This window comes from Aspergillus tubingensis (assembly GCF_013340325.1).
Source record: "Aspergillus tubingensis WU-2223L DNA, scaffold_11, whole genome shotgun sequence".
Lineage (NCBI taxonomy): Eukaryota > Fungi > Ascomycota > Eurotiomycetes > Eurotiales > Aspergillaceae > Aspergillus > Aspergillus tubingensis.
The window spans coordinates 1,000,433-1,019,559 of NW_023336285.1; the positions used below are offsets into that span (position 1 = coordinate 1,000,433).

A 19,127-nucleotide genomic window follows, 5' to 3' on the forward strand; every position below is an offset into this window, starting at 1 on the left:
CCAGTAAATCGTAACTGGGGTAGAGTCATACAATACTTGCTTTCTTTTTCATGCCGGTTACCTGCATGTGATGGAGATGCATTAGCGAGCCGTATTCGGACCGGCACCCGCGGTAGGAGTATATGTAGAAAATCCGAAAGTTTGTGAATACCACAGATTGAAGGGGTTATAGTTCAAATAGAAACTGTAGAAGCCCTAGTTACTATATGATGTACTCTGCGGGTTGTAGTTAATTTTCTCTGTCTCTTGGTTGCTATGAGGACTACAAGTATGTCAGCAGTGGATCAGGCTAGTTGAGTCTAAGCTCGTATAGCAGTTGGAACCTTGACAAAAGGCCGCACCATGACAATTACTGAAAAATAAGAATACGTGGTTGTGCAACGTCAACTTCTATCATCAACATCCCTCGCCTGTATTATTGCGATCTTGCAAGGCGTTGCTCTGGGGAAGTCAGGACAAAACGAGAGGCTTGCATCCCAATCAGGTGACCGCTTTCGCGTCCAAGAGGGCCGATGATCGGAGCAGTGGGGTATCCGTAGCCAATGGGAAAACCCAGATTATTCGACTCCAACGGCGCTAGACCTGGACAGGCTAGAATGCAACCATAACCGTCCCCGAAGTCTGAGTCTTCGCTCCTGCCTTAAGGAACGGATCTCTTACTCACTCTTCCTGGTCCCGTTCTTTTTCCCCGTTGTGAGCACTCCCCTTTCTCTGTTCCCAGGCCTGGCAGTCATCCGCCATCAAGATGATGCCTATGAGACCTTCGAAAAGCGCCATGCGCGCTCTGCATTACCAGAGGTACATTGCCTCTGGCAGAATGAGTTTTACTACTGCTTCCGTCGCTGCGACCGCGCCCCACCGCTTTTCAGCTCAGAAGAGATTCCAGAGCACCGCAAGTGCCCCGGCTGAGTGAGTATTATCTACAACTAGCATCCAGCTGGCTACTGGGATGTCAATTACTGTTGCTAACATGCCTGTGAATTACCAGAAACACGAGACCGATCCCCAGCCCTGCCTTCAACCAGGAACCTCACCGCAATGAGGTCTCGCCACTGCAAAACCGCCAGGTCCCCGAACTGGACGACTCGTATGCAGTCCCCTCAACAATTTAAGATGATTATGGGAGTAGAGCTGACCTGGTCCTTGGAGCGTAAACAGTTTTGTCGGACTCAGTGGAGGAGAGATCTTCCATGAGATGATGCTGCGTCTTGGCGTCAAGCATGTCTGTGAGTCACGCGTCTTTTTTTCTTCGGATTCCCGATATCCTTCAAGACCATAAGGTTGACCCACCACTTTTAGTCGGTTACCCTGGAGGTGCCATTCTTCCCGTTTTCGATGCCATCTACAACTCCAAACACTTCGACTTCGTCCTCCCGAGACATGAACAGGGCGCCGGACACATGGCCGAAGGCTACGCCCGTGCCTCTGGAAAGCCCGGTGTCGTCCTCGTCACCTCCGGCCCTGGAGCCACCAACGTTATCACCCCCATGCAGGATGCCCTTTCGGACGGTACTCCCATGGTCGTCTTCTGCGGTCAGGTGCCCACCAGCCTGATCGGTACCGACTCTTTCCAGGAAGCCGATGTTATCGGTATCTCCCGTGCTTGCACCAAGTGGAACGTCATGGTCAAGTCCGTCGCTGAACTCCCCCGTCGCATCCAGGAGGCTTTCGAAATCGCCACCAGCGGCCGCCCCGGACCTGTCCTCGTCGATCTGCCCAAGGATATCACCGCCGGTATCCTCCGTAAACCCATCCCGATGAACAGCACCCTGCCCTCCCTCCCCAGCGCTGCGACCATGGCTGCCCGTGAACTGAGCATGCAGCAGCTCAAGGGTACCATCAACCGTGTGGCTCGCCTTGTGAACATCTCCAAGAAGCCCATCCTGTATGTGGGTCAGGGTCTCCTTGCTCGCCCCGATGGCCCCCAGATCTTGAAGGAGCTGGCCGACAAGGCTTGCATTCCGGTCACCACGACCCTCCAGGGTCTGGGTGGATTTGACGAGACGGACCCCAAGGCCCTGCACATGCTGGGCATGCACGGATCTGCCTATGCCAACATGGCCATGCAGGAGGCTGATCTCATCATCGCTATCGGTGCTCGCTTCGATGACCGTGTGACCGGTAACATCTCCAAGTTCGCCCCTCAGGCCAAGCTTGCTGCCTCGGAGAACCGTGGTGGCATCGTCCACTTCGAAATCATGCCCAAGAACATCAACAAGGTTGTCCAGGCCAACGAGGCTGTTGAGGGTGACTGTGCTGAGAACATCCGTCTCCTCCTGCCCCACGTCGAGGCTGTTGCTGAGCGTAAGGAGTGGTTCGACCAGATCAACGACTGGAAGGCTCGGTTCCCCTTCTCCCTCTATGAGAGGGAGACTGCTGAGGGACCCATCAAGCCCCAGGCTGTCATTGAGAAACTCAGCGATCTCACTGCTCACATGAAGGACCGTACTGTCATCACTACCGGTGTCGGTCAGCACCAGATGTGGGCTGCTCAGCACTTCCGCTGGCGCCACCCCCGTACCATGATCACCTCTGGTGGTCTTGGAACTATGGGATACGGTCTCCCCGCTGCTATCGGTGCCAAGGTTGCTCGCCCTGACGCTCTTGTCGTCGATATCGACGGTGATGCCTCGTTCAACATGACCCTGACCGAGCTCACCACTGCTGCTCAGTTCAACATTGGTGTCAAGGTTCTCCTCCTGAACAACGAGGAACAGGGTATGGTGACGCAATGGCAGAACCTGTTCTACGAGGACCGCTACTCGCACACTCACCAGAAGAACCCCGACTTTGTCCCGATGGCCCAGGCCATGGGTGTTGCCGCGGACCGCTGCACCAAGCCCTCGGAGGTTGAGGAGAAGCTGAAGTGGCTGATCGAGCAGGACGGCCCTGCCCTTCTGGAAGTGTTCACTGATCGCAAGGTGCCTGTGCTCCCCATGGTGCCCGCTGGCTGTGCCCTGCACGAATTCCTTGTTTATGACGAAGGTATGCACACTGATTGTTCGGATTGAGTGAATGAATGCTAATATAATCCTTGCAATACAGCCAAGGAGAAGGAGCGCAAGGCTCTGATGAAGAAGCGGAAAGTTCCCGGTTTCTAAGTGAGCCGCGGATGCTAGCGATGAGTTGCCATGCCTGTTATTTGAAAGCTGCAAAAGTGCCCACCCATTCCTGATCTCTTGATATCCATGGCGTTTCTGGCAGGTTCTAAAACGCTAGCGGGTGCCGGTCTGCGCCCCGGAGACAAGCTGCAGCGGTCTACTTTAACCAGAGAACCCTGAAGTAGCATGGTGCAGGACCGTGGAGAGCATGCTATAGTAGCTCCACTCGGTCCTGTACTGGGGTCCTGAGCTGAAAAGACCTCTGGCTGGGCTTGGACCTCCTTTCCCTTTTATTGCTTTTTCCATTTTCACCGTTTGCATTATGGCTTGCGCGCAAAAGTTGCCTCAAATGTTGTTGTGGGAAATCCAGCTGTATATAATCCTTATGTTGCTGTAATCTTTTGTATGACCTTGGAAATACTATCATGAGGCATTGAAAAGGGATGAGTGTTCCTGGATGACGCGATAATTAGTGCTGACTGGAGCAGCGACGTAGATTATCCTAAGTGGCTAGTGAGCAGCTAGTTTATCTACTATCTACAAGTCATCCAGATTGCTGCATCCGCCATGATGGCGCAAAGTGAGGTGATCAGTCTCGGCATCACGTGAGGGTCGAACAATTGGGGTCCGCGGAATGCGCGCCTTTATGTTTCGCCGCCGAACAGCCGCGGTTCACATCCGAAGGTCACTAGCGGGGGGCTGGGAAGTGGGAAAAGTAGTACGGAGTATCTCACTAATTAAGACTCGACTGAGACACCGTCGGACTTGGTTGCTGACTGACTGAGTTATTTGCTTCTGCTCTGCTGCTTCTGCTGGGGCAGAGTGCAGATGTCGGAGCTGCCTAATAGGGCTGTGACTCTCAACTCTCTACTCACTCCCCTCCGTTCTCGCCTCCAGTTCTCTTTCTTTCTCTCTCCCACCATCTGGTGACTGACGCAACTTGACTAACCTCCCTCTCCACCCATGATGCAGTGCTTGTTTCCGTAATTCCCCGTCCACTTCTCTACTACTGTTGTATCCACCCCTCTTGTGTCTCCAACATCATGGCCTCCCTCCCAGGTTATTCGGCCTCTAGCCGGCCACAGTCATCTGATAATAATACTACCTCCACTACCCAACAGAATAGCCTATCCACGAATATAACCAGCAGCGCTTCATCGACAGAATTGTTTGAAGCTAGCGATACCGTCCTGCTCAACGGCACCTCGGATACCGCCACCGCCCATGGCTCCCCGACAAGTCCGACTCTCGCCGATACGTCTGGTGAGGAACCACGCAGATGTTGGATTTGCTATACAGATGAGACAGAGGACTCTCCCCTTAACTCACAATGGCGCTCGCCATGTCCATGCGCCTTGACCGCCCATGAAGCCTGCCTGCTTGACTGGTTGGCGGATCTCGAGAATCCCCGATCGCGGAGGCGCAACGGCCACGACGCAAAGATGCTGTGTCCGCAATGCAAGACCGAAATCATCGTTTCTCGTCCCCGAAGCTATATTGTGGATATAGTAAGACTGGTTGAGCGCCTCGCGGGTCGGATGGTCCTCCCAGGAATGGTTTTCACGTTAGGAGCAACCGTGTGGGCGGGGTGCTGTGCGCATGGAGTATATTCGATGTATTTTGTCTTCGGGACAGACGAGGCACGCCAGATCTTGGAGGAAACAGCTGATGGGGCATGGAATTCGGGGCTTAACCTGGGGTTGCCCCTCATCCCGCTCGTGTTGATCTTCTCGCGCACCCGGTACGCAGATGGTCTTCTTCCTGCCATCCCCGTGATGTTCTTTGCCACACATCAACCGGGACAGGAGCTGGAGTTGAATCTTTGGCCGCCCAGTGCGGCAGTGACGTTCGCCGCTCTTCCATACCTAAAAAGCTTTTACGGCAGCGTCTATGAGAGAATGTTTGGCAAGTTGGAGCGGAGATGGATTGCAGAAGTACAACCGCGCTCGGATGTCAATGAGTTTGACGATAATGCGCCGCCCGAACATCCCGAGCCAGACCCACCTAACGATGATAATGGCGTCCTGATGGAGATAGATTTGGAGCTACGCATGGGCAATGAGGATGGGCCGCAGGGCTTGTTTGGCTTTAATGGAGGAAATGCGCAGGGTGGACAAGGGCAGAACCAGGGTGGAAACGGCCAGCCATTGGGCTTGGGTCGACGGGATGAGCTGGTAGCCGACACAAGTAGTCTGGCGGATATCATCCTCGGAGCACTTGCGTTTCCCGCCATATCTGCGTCGATGGGCGGGCTGTTGAAGTACATTTTACCTACTTCATGGACGACGCCATCTACGTTGGGCAAAGTCCGACCAGGGCTGCTGCAGACCCGCTGGGGCCGGAGTGTCGTCGGAGGATGTGCATTCGTGCTGTTGAAGGATGCGCTGGTGTTATATTGTCGGTGGAAATTGGCGCAGACGCACCGACGCCGCAAGGTGTTGAACTACGATCGATCGAAGAAGCGGGCTGGGAAGGCTGATCGATAGTGAGAGAGATGATGGAAGCATTTCTGGCGTTTAGGCTGATGGATTGAGATACACTCTTTGCTGGTTTTGAGCTCTTTGCAATTGATGACGAGCGATGCAGATGCCTTGGTAAAAGTGTGAATATATACCTTTTCCTTCGAATGAATCGTATGAATAATAGTAATTTTAAGCATTTATACAAAGTAATCCTGCGAATCGATTGTAGTATACACGGAATACAAAAAAGGCAGCAAACGGCGCTTACTTAGCGCGCGGCAGATAACCAACCGACCAGGCAAGCCAACCAGGCTAACCCAGTAAGTCAAACCCAACTAAATCCACCTAAACTTCCGCTCCGGCGCGCAGTGTCTGTCTTCCGAACATTCTCAGAACACCACCACCACCACCCCCGACCCAACACCCAACCCAGAAATCACCGGAGAGAAGAACCAGGAAAAGGAATCAAAATGCGCACCCTCTCCCCCGTCCTCGCCTCCTTGGCATCCGTTTTCCGCATCCCCATGACCCGCCCAACCCTCACCAGCAGCACCATCACCAACACTCTCCGCCAAACCCAATCCCAATTCCAGCCTCAGTCCCAAACCAACCAATTCAGCACAACCACCACGCTCCAAAAGCGAAAGGAGTCCGGCTTCCGCGGCGACCGCAGAATCAGTCCGTACCCCCCTTCCAATCCCAACCCCAATCCCACCCCCCAATTCCAACCCACCTACTAACCACATCTTCAAAATAATAGCATTGATCCGCTACTTCCTCCACCACCCCCTCACTCCCCGCCCATTGCGCTTCTCTCGCACCCGCTTCCTCCGACACTGGACGATCCACCGGGCATGGAACCTCTACCAGGGTCAGCAGCGGCGGAAGCACGAGCTGGAGCTGCAGAGACAGTGGCAGGCGATGCAGGCCGCGTGCGAGGAACTGCGTACTGGTGCGGGCGATGGCGGGAAATTGTTCCGTAAGAGTATGATTAAGACGGGTGTGTTTAGGGATTTGGTCCCTATTGAGTATGCCCGGTTGCAGACGGATGGGCCGGCTAGGGAGGGGTGGAATCATGAGTGGAAGAGGGATTAGATGATGTTTTTCTCTTCCGGAGGAGGAGGGGGGGATTTCTACGAAGGAGAAAGGAGAAATGTGATGGTGGAGAAGGGGGATTGGGGATGGGAATGGGATAGAGAATAGAGGGGGTTAGTTGAGGTTTTGTTATATTACTATTGTCATGTATGTTTCTGTCTATCTGTTTGTATAATATGTTACTATATTATGGGTTGTTCTCGGTCAGTCTATTGTGTAGGTACTGCGTGTCTACTGTGTCTACTGTGTCTACCGTGTCTACTGTGTAAAGTGTAGCATAGACTGGTGGGTACAATTTCAATACAGGTATAACCGCTAGTGACAGTAAGACACAGAAGAAGGCAAACAACACTTGACAACAGGCAAAGAAGACACTGAAGAAGGCAAACACCAAATGAACGAATGTCACCAAGCGTGTCCCCCCGGAGACCAAGGGTATGTCAACATGCGAAACTTGATATTCGAACACAAAAGAAGAGGCCCTCCCAAACGCCGCAAATGCAAGATATATCGATCAACATCCGTCACCTTCACTCTCCCTTTTCTTCGAAATCCAATTCAAACTGGCGCACGCGTGTCGCGCGGCAACTGCAAGTGCAACATGCTCGAAGCGCATAGCAAATGAACCCATCATGGCTGGCATGCAAATCGCTGAAATACCATCAGAGTCGGCGACGTATCTATCGCAAAGTCGTCATTTCCCCATTATAGCACAATGCAGCATGAGCTTTTTCGCTTGTCGAACGTCAGGAGCGCGGCACGCGTGGCCGCCTCGAATACATCGTCGACGCCCTCGCCGGTTAATGAGGAACACTCGAGATACTTGCGTGCTCCGATCTGCGTTGAGATGTCGCTTCCTTCTTTCGACGTCACGAACTTTAGCGACTTCTTTCTCATCTCCTCGACGGCCAGTGGATCTTCCCGCAGATCTTTCTTCAACCCGACAAGGATGATAGGGACACCCGGACATCGTTCGTTCGCTTCTTCAATCCACTACAAGAACCAGTCAGCGCAGTCCAACAGTAACGGAATGGTCAGACAACCTTATGTTTGACGTTCTCCAGCGAATCGGGCGTGTCCACGGAGAACCCAATAAGGATCACATGCGCCTTGGAATAAGCGAGCGGACGCAATCGTTCGTAATCTTCCTGACCAGCAGTATCCCATAGTGCCAATTGAACCGAACGGCCATCCACTCTGCAATCCGTCACGTAATTCTCAAACACCGTCGGAACCTGGTTGACACGCGACAGTCAGATGCATGCTAAGTAGTCAGCGAAGGAGGTGATAGGTACGAACATAGTGCTACAGATCAGAAACCGGTTAGCCAATGAAACTCCATCGATCAGCGCATTGGAGAAGAGGGTTGACTTACGGTTGGAAAATAGCCCAGGGTGAAGACGCTGAGCAGACTGGTCTTTCCGCAGGCACCATCCCCGATGATCACCAACTTCCTACATGCAGGTCAGCTCAATGCCCCATTCGTTCATGGCATGGATGATGCATTGGGACTGGCTGCACCCCCGCACCCCCTCTATACGAGCAATCCGGTCGAGTGACAGCGGGTGGGCTGATAACGGGAACCAGAAATCGGCAGTAGATAACATGATGGCCTCAGGTGCACACCGGAAGCCAGGAACGACAACAGGGCGGGAACATACCTTCGCATCACATTATCAGTCTGTTGTTGAGCCATTTTTTCACAACCGGCTGGGGATCACGGATCCCTGAATTGATGAAGCGAGAATGCACGAATGGGTCGAGGCAATGCGAGGGCGCTGACGAGCCCTGGCGGAACCCGGAACGGAATAAGAATCAGGCAGCAGCAGGGCAAGGCTGGCCAGAACTGCGGTCGGGACAATGGTCAAGGATAAGGTAAGAGGAATTCGGTGGGAAGTTTTTTTGGGAAATGCGATTTGTGGGAAGGAGGGGAGAAATTTGGGAAATAGTTGATGAAGCCCCTCCCCCTAAAAATTAAAGAATACAAGAATGAGGAGGAAGCCAGGGAAAATGGGGAGGGGGTGGATAGCTTTGCCGGGGGAATGAATGGATGGATGATAATCTGGGAGAAGTGGATTTGGGGGGCCCAGCAAAAGACTTGTCTCGTTCCTTCGGGAAGGCGGTCGAGCGTTGAGGCTGACGCTGATCCGGAAGGGAAAGAAACGAGAAAAGAATTGAAAGATTTGGGGGGTGGGAAATAAAACGGATACGCACCTTCAAATACAAATAAATACTCAACCGTGGTTAAGTCGACGGGAAGTAACTTGAGTAGTAACTTAGCTTCACTATAACAGCACTTGATATAGAAGAGATGACGAGGCAGGGAGGAAGGAAGCTGGTAATTGATGATTATGATAATGATGATAATATGAAGGAGTATTAGGAATTAGAATAGATGCATCCTTGTACCCTCACAATCCAGGCATCTCACTCCATATATATACATGAATCAGTACGGCCTCCCACCACGCTGACCGAATGGGCACAAATAGCATCAAAATGGACGCCCAGCATCACAGCTCAACCAACCAATCCCACTGGCAGCTAAACGACTTCCCCCATAGTAATCAAAGAGAAGGAGGGATCGACCCAGTGATGGCCCAGCTGAAGAATCGTCACCGCACGGCCGCTTGTTACTAAGGTTAGAGATTTGTCTCAGACGTTGCAGGCTAGACGGTGGTTTATTTCGCGATAGTCGCTGTTACTATTATGAGGGTGGAGAGAGAGAGAAAGAGCGCGTTGGTCCAGAAAAGAGAGGGGGATCACGCCGGGACCAAGGGGCCTGGCACTGCTGCTTTACCATTGGACCATTGATCCATTTCATGGCAGTTAGTATATTTATAGCCCCCCGGATGCTCTGGCAGGGAGGGGATGCCGATGAATGGGCAAGTCCGGTTTCCCGTTTTCAATTTTTCTTTTCCTTTTTCTGTTTCTATTTTCCCCAGTCATCCTCGTGGTGGAGGAGATGGTGGGATGTTTCTTTTTTATTTATTATTATTTTTTTTTCTCTCTTGCCCTGACCCAGTCAAACCCGTTGTTGATCAAACTTACACACACAAAAATGCACTCCATTTAGGATCCACTGGATAATCGCTAACTACTGACTAGATACTACTGCTAAACTCTCAACAGTTTCTCACTCACCTTCCTTCTTGAATCAGTTCCTCGTATCCTGTCTACCTTTGGAGCTGAGAATGCATGAGTAGTAGGTTCGGAACTAGTTACGGCGCCCTAAATCCTGGGCACCAGTAGTCAACCCGATCCCCTTTACACAGTACAGCCACTTCAGGGGGTTGAGCTCCATAATACTATGGCTGAGCACTGAACAGGGCTGTCCTCGTCTCTAGTCAATGCATGACATGACATCCTACTACATTCATCCCTGGCCAGCTTGTGTTTGCGCTGTTTATCTACACCCCCTAGGACATGGATAATACGACACATTATACCCCGGCACCGTGCGTATATTCTAGGCTTGAAATAGACCACTCATAGAGCTTCCCGGTGAATGAAGTTCCCAACACGATAAATGCTTCCGAGACATCGCTATTAGCGCCGCATTAAGGTACAAAAAATGAGTAGACTGTCCGAACCCCTCCGAAAATATTCACAATAAGAAAGGTAAATAGAAAAAAAGAAACTCCAGTCTCAATCAATCAGATCTTCACCTCATCAATATCATAAACCAAGTGCTTCTGACCAATTCCCCAAGCTTCCAACCCTAACCGGTTATATAGTCCATACGCAGCCCAAGCCATATTCTCCTTCACCCACAACCCCCACGGACTGACATCTTTTCGCTTCTTTCCGTTCTTGGCAGCCAGATTGTATATCTCCGTGATGCGCGGTCTGCGGATCGCCTCGTATTTGGCAAATGCCTCTTCCAAGCTCCGCTGATCGTCTTTCAGTAACCGCGATAGCAGGAACACATCCTCCAATGCCATGGACACTCCTTGGCCCGCATGAGGCTGCATCGCATGCGCTGCATCCCCGAGCAGCACCGTTCGAGATGTATGGTACTTCCCGCCCAGCGGGAGCCGGAAGATGGGATAAAACCCAACGACGTCCGTCCGATTCACCATCTCCGTCAATGCCTCCGGCCATTTACCCTTGCCTTCGCCGACGATCTTCAGAATGGTGTTCTTGTACTCCGCAACCTCCTTTTGACGTCGCTCCTCCCACCCGTCTCGCGCATTGCCAGATTCCGAGTGAGGGATAGGAGTTTCCCGGGAGAAGAACCAGAAGAGCTTATCGCCAGACGGAGAGCACGGCATCATGGCCAAAATACCCGTGCGGGTGAGGAAAGCGTTCGCATGCGTACTCAGCTCCTCCGGAAGGCCTGTGCAGTCAATGACGGACTGCGTTCCCGCGATACCGGAGTATTCGGGCACAATGGACGGATCGACATGCAGTCGACGGACACTAGAGTGAAGTCCATCGCATCCGAGCAGGATATCGGCTGTATCAGTTGAACCGTCGGAAAAGGTCACGGTGACATCTGTTGGGGACTCGGTGACGGAGACAATGCGCTTGTTGTAGTGGACAGGTATTTGGTCTTTCGCGACGGCGTCAAGGAAAACACTCTGGAGGTCTTTGCGACGAATACGCAAGTATCCGAAGCCAGTTTTCTGGCTTGCCCAGCGAGAGATGTCGACTTTGGCAATGTCACCGTTTGGCAGAGAGTGCATTTCCATGTCGGCGACGGAGAATCCGCGGGCGACAACTTCATCATGCAGCCCTAGTCGATGGACCAAGCGCATTCCATTTGGAAATAGACCTATAGCGCCGCCTAGGGTGGTTGGTTCCGGGCGTAACTCGTATACGGTAATGGCGATATTGTTGTTACGGTGCAGTTGGAGGGCGGCAGCCAGGCCGGCGGGACCTGCACCGATGATGATGGCCTGATTAGGCATGTTAGCTTGATCATATACCTCAAGAGAGTAGACTCACCTTCTGTACAGCAGGCATATTGGTATATTACTTGGAAAATTGCTTGGATTGAAAGTGGATTGTTGATGAGGCCAGTCAGCCATCGCTCGTCTTATACTTCAATCTCAAAATCAGTACCTGATAGTATCGGGTTTAGTCCCCGCGGAGACCGGGGGAGGCCGTGGAGGGAGTTACCAAAATAGGTTTAGACTAGTACCTGATACCAAAGAGTGACGATTGTTCCTGTGGCTCACCCATATCCATCATGTACCTGACCCAAAGCAGTGGCGATCTCTTTCTCATTTTGAATATCGACATGATCGAGATAGAATAAGTGGGCATGATTCGTGGGTGACAATGAGTTGTTACTGCGAATGCGCGGCCTACTGAGTCTATCAGCTTATCAGAGAATAGTACAAAGTAGCAGTGATCGGCGAAGAGCAACAACTGACATGTGATGGCGTTCTTGCTGGACCTAGCCCATTCGACCACCTTCCCTGCGATACTGTGCGAAATGATTCATGGGAACGGTATTTGTTTACTGGTGTTTATTTTATGTCTCATACACGGACGGCTAGAAATATTTCAGGTGGGCAAATGATGAAGTAAGAATACACAGACGTTTGAAGGTATATTCTGTCGGGTGGAGACATGACTTGAACATCTCAGGATAGGCTTATCGGCACATGCGTCCTCCATGTTAACGCTTCTCAGATCTGTGGTCTCTCCCAGCGATCTATGCTTCTTCTTTTTCTGCCTAATTCAACTCCGGCAACCTTATTCTGTTTACTTATGGTTTGCTTGTAATAACAGTACCAGCCTATTACATAACCTGCTCGGAACCTTGGCACGGTTCTGAATGCCACGGGTTTCCATGCTTACTCCTACTCCCTTGGTGCGGCTCAAGAAAATGTACAATGCCAGCCAAGGCTCTATTTTCTGTGGGTCAACGTCTTAAAGGTAGAGTAGGTATCTACAAAGTAACCCAGCAGATTTCGGAATTCGTTTACTTTGCAGTGTAAGTGCTGGCCATGCCCGGTATAAGCCATCTAGAACACTTAGCCGTGACCGATAGGAATCAACAAAGAAACCCGTTGTCGTGAAGAGTGTTGAAGGCCATTGGCGCCTCCACAATGAGCGTGACGTTCTCAATCGCTTTCAGAGTCGCTGCCCGAACCTGCGACCCCTGCTGGATGAGATCCAAGATCCAGTGGAGCCCCCGGCTATAATTCTGAAGTATCTTGATGACGACGTGACACGGGCATCTAGGAAGCAAAGACTTACCAGGCCAGAGCTCAAGTATGTGGCGAAGAATGTACTGGAAGCCTTGCAAGTGTTGCATGAGGATGGCTATGTTCACACAGGTTTGAGAATATCCCGTGTCACCACACATAGTGTTTGTCCTGACATTGCTTCCAGATATAAAACCAAGCAACATTCTCGTAAATTACGGCAATGAAGAGAGTCGATTTTCAGACGTTCAACTGGCCGACTGTGGGGGTGTTGTCCCTACTGATTCGGAGTACGCTAAAGATGGTGTGCAGACCGGAACAAGTCTCTTTCGGGCCCCCGAGGTTCATCTTGAGATTCCATGGGGCACTGCTGCAGATATCTGGAGTTTTGGGGTGACGGTTAGTTGACTTTAATCCCTCGATATGTGATGGCAAAGCTAATGCATCAATAGCTGATTAATCTAATTTGGGGTTTCAATTTCCCCATATTTGAGCCGGATGTACCAGAAGGCGACGAGTTATACGATGTCAAGATCCTGGTGCTGCATCACCAGTGGTTTGGACCGTTCCCTATCTCTTACAAAGAGATTTGCGACCAGGAGACACAAGAAAGTATTGTGCGCATTATGTCTGTAATCCCGCCTGAAAAACTGAAACCATTTCGGTTCCTGCGTGAAAGGGAGATATGTGATGCAGACAAGGCATTTGTTCTTAGGATTATGAAGCTTGACCCGAGGGATCGGCCTACCGCGAAAGATCTTTTGCAAGATGAATGGTTTACCGAAAAGTCGGAGAGGACGGTGGGATGGTATTCCAAACAGGAGTGGGAGGAAATGCATCAGAAAGGCAGATAGCAGTAGATCCAGCGAGATGTCTGTTTCCAATAGTAAGTCTGTGTTGAAGATAAACATTCTTTGGGGCATTATCAGCAACGAAATGGATCTGCAAGATATGCCCCATGTGCTATTATTTGAAAGGAAGTACTGCACTGGCTACGTATCATATCTATCAGTAGCTTGCACGCTCCCCAGACTAGTAGTATCTAGTGACCAAGCTAGTGCCGATATGCCTGCCTCTCGGCCGTCAACTTCTCCCTTCTCATTTATTTTCCGCAGCAATTATCTTGTCAGCCATCGCTGGTAGAGTGTCTGCCATGGCTTCCATCTCTCCAAATAATTCCACAATTGGCTCCTTCTCCCAGATGGTGCAGTACGCTCCTTTATACCTGTATCATGTGTGAGCTTAGTCCTGTATCCACCGCGATAACGCATCTTTAGTGCATCTGTACTCACCCCGCACGGCGAGCCGCCGAAACGTCCCACATATGTCCAGCAGCAAACCAGGGTTGTCCGTGCTGGGAGAGCTGCTCGAGGAGCGGTTGGTACACCCGCAAGTCTGGCTTGCCTATTCCCTGCGAGTCACAGGATTTCAGATTCTCTGCGGGCCATTCAAGTCCAGCGTTGGCGAAATATCCCCCCACTCTCGCGGCGTCCCCCGCTGTGAGCGCCCAGACAGTGAACCCAGCATCACGCAACTTAGTGACGCACTCGGCCGCTCCTGGACGGAGTCCAAGTTTGGCATACCTACTCATGATGAACTCAAGATCGCTCTTTGTGGCAAAGCTTCGCGGGTCTTGGATGCCTGCCATCTTGAGCATTCGCCAGAAGAGCAATTCCAGACAAGTAGCGAATGTCTTATACTGGCCTGACAAGCTCAGATATGTGTACTCGCGCTCTGCGACCTCAATCCAAGTGTACCCTAACAAGGAAGGCTTGATCCCCTCCGCACGGAGACGGTCGCCCAGTTGCGTGTCGATCGCTTCGAAGAGGACATCGTAGGAGACCAGTGTGCCGACAATGTCGAATACCACATTCTTACTGCCGGTCATGGTGCTGGTGCTGGTGCTGATCTATCGTAGGGATCAAATGAGAAGAGTTGGGAGTGACTGAGAGTTTAGCGTTCGTTCGACTTGCCTAAGCCATTGGTCTACCTTCTTATACACCTGACTCCAAACTAGGAGACAGGGTTCATACAGAACAGATGATCAGCAACCCCACTTTTGCTTCTAGTAAACTCCAGCTTTTCCTCATACAGAAATGGGGAAAGACTCGGACTACTCCGTACTATTATCTACAACTGGCTGTTAACGCCGCGAGTCGCTATCAAAGCTCCAACCTAGCTTATCTCGGACGCAATGTCTCCATTTCGCTGCCGCTTTCCAGATACGACGGCTATAATGGCCAATGACACTTATCATACCTTTTGTGACAGTCGCCAGAACTAACATATAAAATGCCGCTATAGGCCCTCTCTCCGATGGTCATGTAGTCAGTGGAGCAAGCTATCGCTACAATGCCGAAGATAGTGGACGTCAAAGACACCGTTGTCGACACCGACCTTGAAAAGACAGATGTTGCCAAGGGAGACAGTGAGCTCTTAGGAGCGAACGAGGATGTTGGTTACCACCGGTCGCTCGGTAGTCGTCAGATTATGATGATGACCTTTGGCGCTGGTGTGGGAACTGGCTTGTAGGACGAACCCTATATGCCGCTGGCTCACTTTAATTGACATTATCATCTAGATGGGTCGGTACAGGTACTGCACTGAAGTATGGTGAGGCTCCCCTGAGCGAAGTGGCCAAGATTCTTGCAACTAATTGCAGCATGTAGCTGGCCCTGGTGGCATCGCCGTTGCATACACAATCACTGCGTAAGTCCATCAAGCTGCGCTACAGCTGCGGGTTTGCTGACATGCCAACCTATCGTTGTTAGATTCATAGTGTACTTGCAGTATACCTCTATCGGTGAAATGACGACCTTTAAGCCGGTCCATGGAGGCTTTATCAGACAATGCATTGAATACGTGGAGCCCGCATTTGGATTCGCAGTCGGCATCAACTTTTGGTTCTCGGTAGGTAGCTCTGCCAATTCGAGACGATGTATGGGCGACTGATCCTTACTGGCAGTGGGTGATTTGCATTCCTGCCGAAATAACTGCAGCCGTTTCTGTGCTTGAATTCTGGCCAGCAACAGAGGTTGTCCCACTTGCAGCCTATATCACTATCTTCCTGGTAGTCATTGCCGCAGCTAATTGTTTCGGTGTTCGGATCTACGGTCATGTTGAGTATATCATGTCTTTCGTCAAGGTTCTGGCGATATTTGTCATGATTTTCTTCATGTTCATCATGACTTCGGGCGGTATCTCGGCCACACATGGCCCAATCGAGTTTCGCTACTGGCGCAATCCTGGCGCATTCAACAACGGCATCAAAGGTATCTCTAAGGCGTTTGTCCAAGCGCTGTTCAGCTTCGGTGGCGGAGAGCATATTGCAGTCATTGCTGGAGAAGCCAAGGACCCTCGCCGGACCATCAAGAGGACTGTATACCCCGTGTTTTGGCGCATGTTTTCGTTCTTCGTGGTCAATATTTGGCTCGTGGGAATGTGTGTTCCTTACGACGATGAAAACCTCATCAATGGAAGTGGCACATTAGGGAGCCCTTTCGTCATTGCCATTGAGCGTGCAGGCGTGATGTGGCTAGCGCACATCATAAACGGCTTCATATTCTTGACAGTGATAAGCTGTGGCATCACCAGTGCCTACATCGCTAGCCGCAGTCTTGCAGCCTTGTCTGACATGGCCATTTTGCATCCTTTCTTCGGCCGCAAAGACACTGTCGGAAGGCCCTACGTCTCTCTAGCCCTCAGCCTCACTATAGGAGGGGCTTTATGCTACCTCAATTGTAACGACACCGGAGCTACCGTCTATGGCTGGTTCTCATCTCTGGTTAGTATCTCACTTATTTGTGATCGTTGATATCCTATACTGACATCCCACAGGTATCTGTATCTGCCTTATTCCAATGGTCGGGAATCTTCATCTCCCACATCCGATTCCGACAAGGTCTTGCTGCGCAGGGTATCGATAAAAAGACACTACCTTTCCGAGACCGAATGGCTCCTTACGCCCAGTATCTTGGTCTCGTTGTGGTCCTCTTCATCGCAGGATGCGAATTTTACTTAGCGTGCTTCCCCTTCGGCGAGAAGGGGTCTGCAAAGAGTTGGTTTTCATCCTACATCGCGGCGCCTCTATTCTTCCTAGATTACTTCGGCTACAAGGTGAGTGATGATCATCGGAAAGCCTCACCGAACTACGTTGACCGTTCGTTCAGATCTACTATCGCTCCAAGCTGGTACGGCCGTCAGAAATGGACTTCTCGGCGGCAGCTGCTTTTGATGAAGAAGATCGGGCAAGGGCGGCTGTTGGTTATGAGTCAGATACCGGAACAATGAGCAAGATTGGGCAGTACATTAAGAATCTTATTTTTGGCTAGGCACGAATTGCAATATCAGCAAGCTCCGGTAGGATTTTGCGTTGAGGCTTGAAAACCTGGTCAATGGCCCAAGCAAACTCTGGACAGTACACATCAACTTTATTGTACTGGACACATTTACTGATTATACACACTCATAACTCGGTAGTAAATATAGGATTACCAACAACATGATCTATCCCAGTGGGCCTGATGCTATTTATATTCAATGGGGCGGCGGGGGGACTGAGGCGTATTAGGACAAAGAAAACCCCGAATTCACCCATCATGAGTAGTAAACACATCGTGAAGATCAACTTTTACTTAACCGCTTTCATCTCCTCACTGACTGTATTACTATCTTCTGCGATCACACTTTAACAACCCTACTAGAAACCCATGTCGTGGTCTGGCCCTCTCACTAGCGTACGATAGTCGCATCTGGTTGCAGTTCAGCTTGCGGCGCAGCTCTCTTGCATAAACTAGGCAATTCTAGTGTCGAGAGCCGAAGATGAGCGCGACCGGCTCATACAAATGAAAATTATCTGCATTCCCCTCTTCAAAATCGTGCATCTCACTCTCAGCAAGTCACCTAACAGCCAGTTGGGAATTCCTCTCCGAACTGAAAGCCGAACTATTCGTTCGTTTCACGCTGCCGACGTTGAACACCGAGCGCCTCTAATAGTGACATGCGTGCTTCATCTCAGTGCCTGCTAATCAATCTAACAAGATTGCCGTGGGTCTCTGATCGTCTTAGAAGCGTCTCGTCTCTTGTTGTCTCTCTCAATTTTTATCTGCCTGACTCGCAATATGCGACCACTGACCGAATGGACGGAGTCCGATTCTCAACAACCCGACGCATGCTCTAGACACCCAAGATGTGCCTATGGGCTATCATTCAAATCGACCGCCTTCTGACGATTCTCTCGATTATTGCTTACTCGATAGAATAGTTTACCAGAGGTTTGATGGTGCTCCTCGGTTTGGTATAGCAGGTCTAATGCTTTTCTTCTCAACAGTGTCTCTACCTCTCAGACATCGGCTGTGAGTCCACTTATTGACGACGAGTCTGCGATGCATAACATATAGAATTGGAGGAGATACGCCCGCTATTGCAGATGCTTCGTTGGTACCTGCTCATTGTGGCTGGACCCTTCATATAGTGCTGGTCTACATCTGCTCAAAAAGTTCGGCAAATAATCTCTGGCAGCCACTCATCTCAAGAGCAAAGATGGCTTTTGGCAGCCGTTAGCAGTGAAATGCTTAATACTACGACCATCCTTTAGCCGTGACCTTTGGGTCGGGCGTTTTCTCCGGACGCCGTCGATTAATTCGGGGCGCGCGAGGATGCGCCATTAACCGTTCTGCGAATCAAAGCATCGAGCGAAACGGGCCCGGACTGCGCATTTATCATCCGTACCCAATGATGGTCTCACCGGATGGCCTCTACGGATCTATGGGGGCCATTTATCTCTGGCCTCGCTTCCTTCGGCATCTACTGTAACCGTCACCGCTTATTTCCAAGCGCGGTTCATAAAACCGACGGACACGAAACATCAAAATTGAGACTTTGCCTGACGCTTCAGGAAGGGAGTGGCCGGTCAATGAAGTCATTAGTCTCCCAGGATTTCCTCTATCGGCTCTTGGAAGAATCCTGCAATTGGGGTTCGATCAATGATGTTCCCGCAAATTCTAACCTCCACCCTTCAACCATGGTGAGCCGGCCCGTCAAGACGTCAATCGCAAATTCCATCTTGGCCGGCCGCCGGAACATGCCAACTTCCACCGGAGCGGAATTGATCTGGAAACGACAATCGCAGATGCAATTGTGGAGCAGCCTTCAATTCCACGGGCGCACACTTGGGCCAGGCTGATCGGCATTCCCTAGTGCTTCTATCATTCCGCTAACCAAATAGTCGAGACAACTGCGGAGCACCTCATGGCCATCCAGGCGCCACATGGTGCAGTGCAGAAGATGAAAGGGGTGTTTGCGCCTTT

The 19,127-nt window shown here is 51.0% G+C and overlaps 8 protein-coding genes across 8 annotated transcripts; 5 read left to right on the forward strand and 3 right to left on the reverse strand.

Annotated features, from left to right (window-relative positions):
- Positions 1-745: 745 nt before the first annotated feature.
- On the forward strand, positions 746-3,101 carry AtWU_09674 (acetolactate synthase catalytic subunit; the record flags this gene model as incomplete). The annotated part of the gene is made up of 5 exons (XM_035504780.1): positions 746-909; positions 989-1,087; positions 1,159-1,226; positions 1,300-2,985; positions 3,046-3,101. 5 exons carry the CDS (start codon positions 746-748, stop codon positions 3,099-3,101), a joined length of 2,073 nt encoding a protein of 690 aa, XP_035360673.1.
- A 1,043-nt stretch (positions 3,102-4,144) lies between these two features.
- AtWU_09675 (RING finger domain protein) lies at positions 4,145-5,587 on the forward strand (the record flags this gene model as incomplete). Its single annotated transcript, XM_035504781.1, has 1 exon — positions 4,145-5,587. One exon carries the CDS (start codon positions 4,145-4,147, stop codon positions 5,585-5,587), a length of 1,443 nt encoding a protein of 480 aa, XP_035360674.1.
- A 446-nt stretch (positions 5,588-6,033) lies between these two features.
- AtWU_09676 (mitochondrial 54S ribosomal protein mL40) lies at positions 6,034-6,658 on the forward strand (the record flags this gene model as incomplete). The annotated part of the gene is made up of 2 exons (XM_035504782.1): positions 6,034-6,241; positions 6,324-6,658. 2 exons carry the CDS (start codon positions 6,034-6,036, stop codon positions 6,656-6,658), a joined length of 543 nt encoding a protein of 180 aa, XP_035360675.1.
- A 705-nt stretch (positions 6,659-7,363) lies between these two features.
- On the reverse strand, positions 7,364-8,354 carry rho2 (putative Rho GTPase Rho 2; the record flags this gene model as incomplete). Its single annotated transcript, XM_035504783.1, has 5 exons — positions 7,364-7,651; positions 7,702-7,893; positions 7,958-7,963; positions 8,034-8,112; positions 8,320-8,354. 5 exons carry the CDS (start codon positions 8,352-8,354, stop codon positions 7,364-7,366), a joined length of 600 nt encoding a protein of 199 aa, XP_035360676.1.
- Positions 8,355-10,314: 1,960 nt separating this feature from the next.
- AtWU_09678 (FAD-dependent oxidoreductase) lies at positions 10,315-11,626 on the reverse strand (the record flags this gene model as incomplete). Its single annotated transcript, XM_035504784.1, has 2 exons — positions 10,315-11,559; positions 11,609-11,626. The coding sequence occupies 2 exons, from the start codon at positions 11,624-11,626 to the stop codon at positions 10,315-10,317; spliced, it is 1,263 nt and encodes a 420-aa protein (XP_035360677.1).
- An 878-nt stretch (positions 11,627-12,504) lies between these two features.
- AtWU_09679 (putative serine/threonine protein kinase) lies at positions 12,505-13,673 on the forward strand (the record flags this gene model as incomplete). The annotated part of the gene is made up of 4 exons (XM_035504785.1): positions 12,505-12,603; positions 12,663-12,951; positions 13,007-13,218; positions 13,272-13,673. The coding sequence occupies 4 exons, from the start codon at positions 12,505-12,507 to the stop codon at positions 13,671-13,673; spliced, it is 1,002 nt and encodes a 333-aa protein (XP_035360678.1).
- Positions 13,674-13,917: 244 nt separating this feature from the next.
- On the reverse strand, positions 13,918-14,707 carry AtWU_09680 (haloacid dehalogenase-like hydrolase; the record flags this gene model as incomplete). The annotated part of the gene is made up of 2 exons (XM_035504786.1): positions 13,918-14,044; positions 14,112-14,707. 2 exons carry the CDS (start codon positions 14,705-14,707, stop codon positions 13,918-13,920), a joined length of 723 nt encoding a protein of 240 aa, XP_035360679.1.
- A 464-nt stretch (positions 14,708-15,171) lies between these two features.
- Positions 15,172-17,150, forward strand: AtWU_09681 (amino acid transporter; the record flags this gene model as incomplete). The annotated part of the gene is made up of 7 exons (XM_035504787.1): positions 15,172-15,347; positions 15,401-15,432; positions 15,489-15,528; positions 15,591-15,729; positions 15,785-16,603; positions 16,657-16,935; positions 16,989-17,150. 7 exons carry the CDS (start codon positions 15,172-15,174, stop codon positions 17,148-17,150), a joined length of 1,647 nt encoding a protein of 548 aa, XP_035360680.1.
- Positions 17,151-19,127: the final 1,977 nt, after the last annotated feature.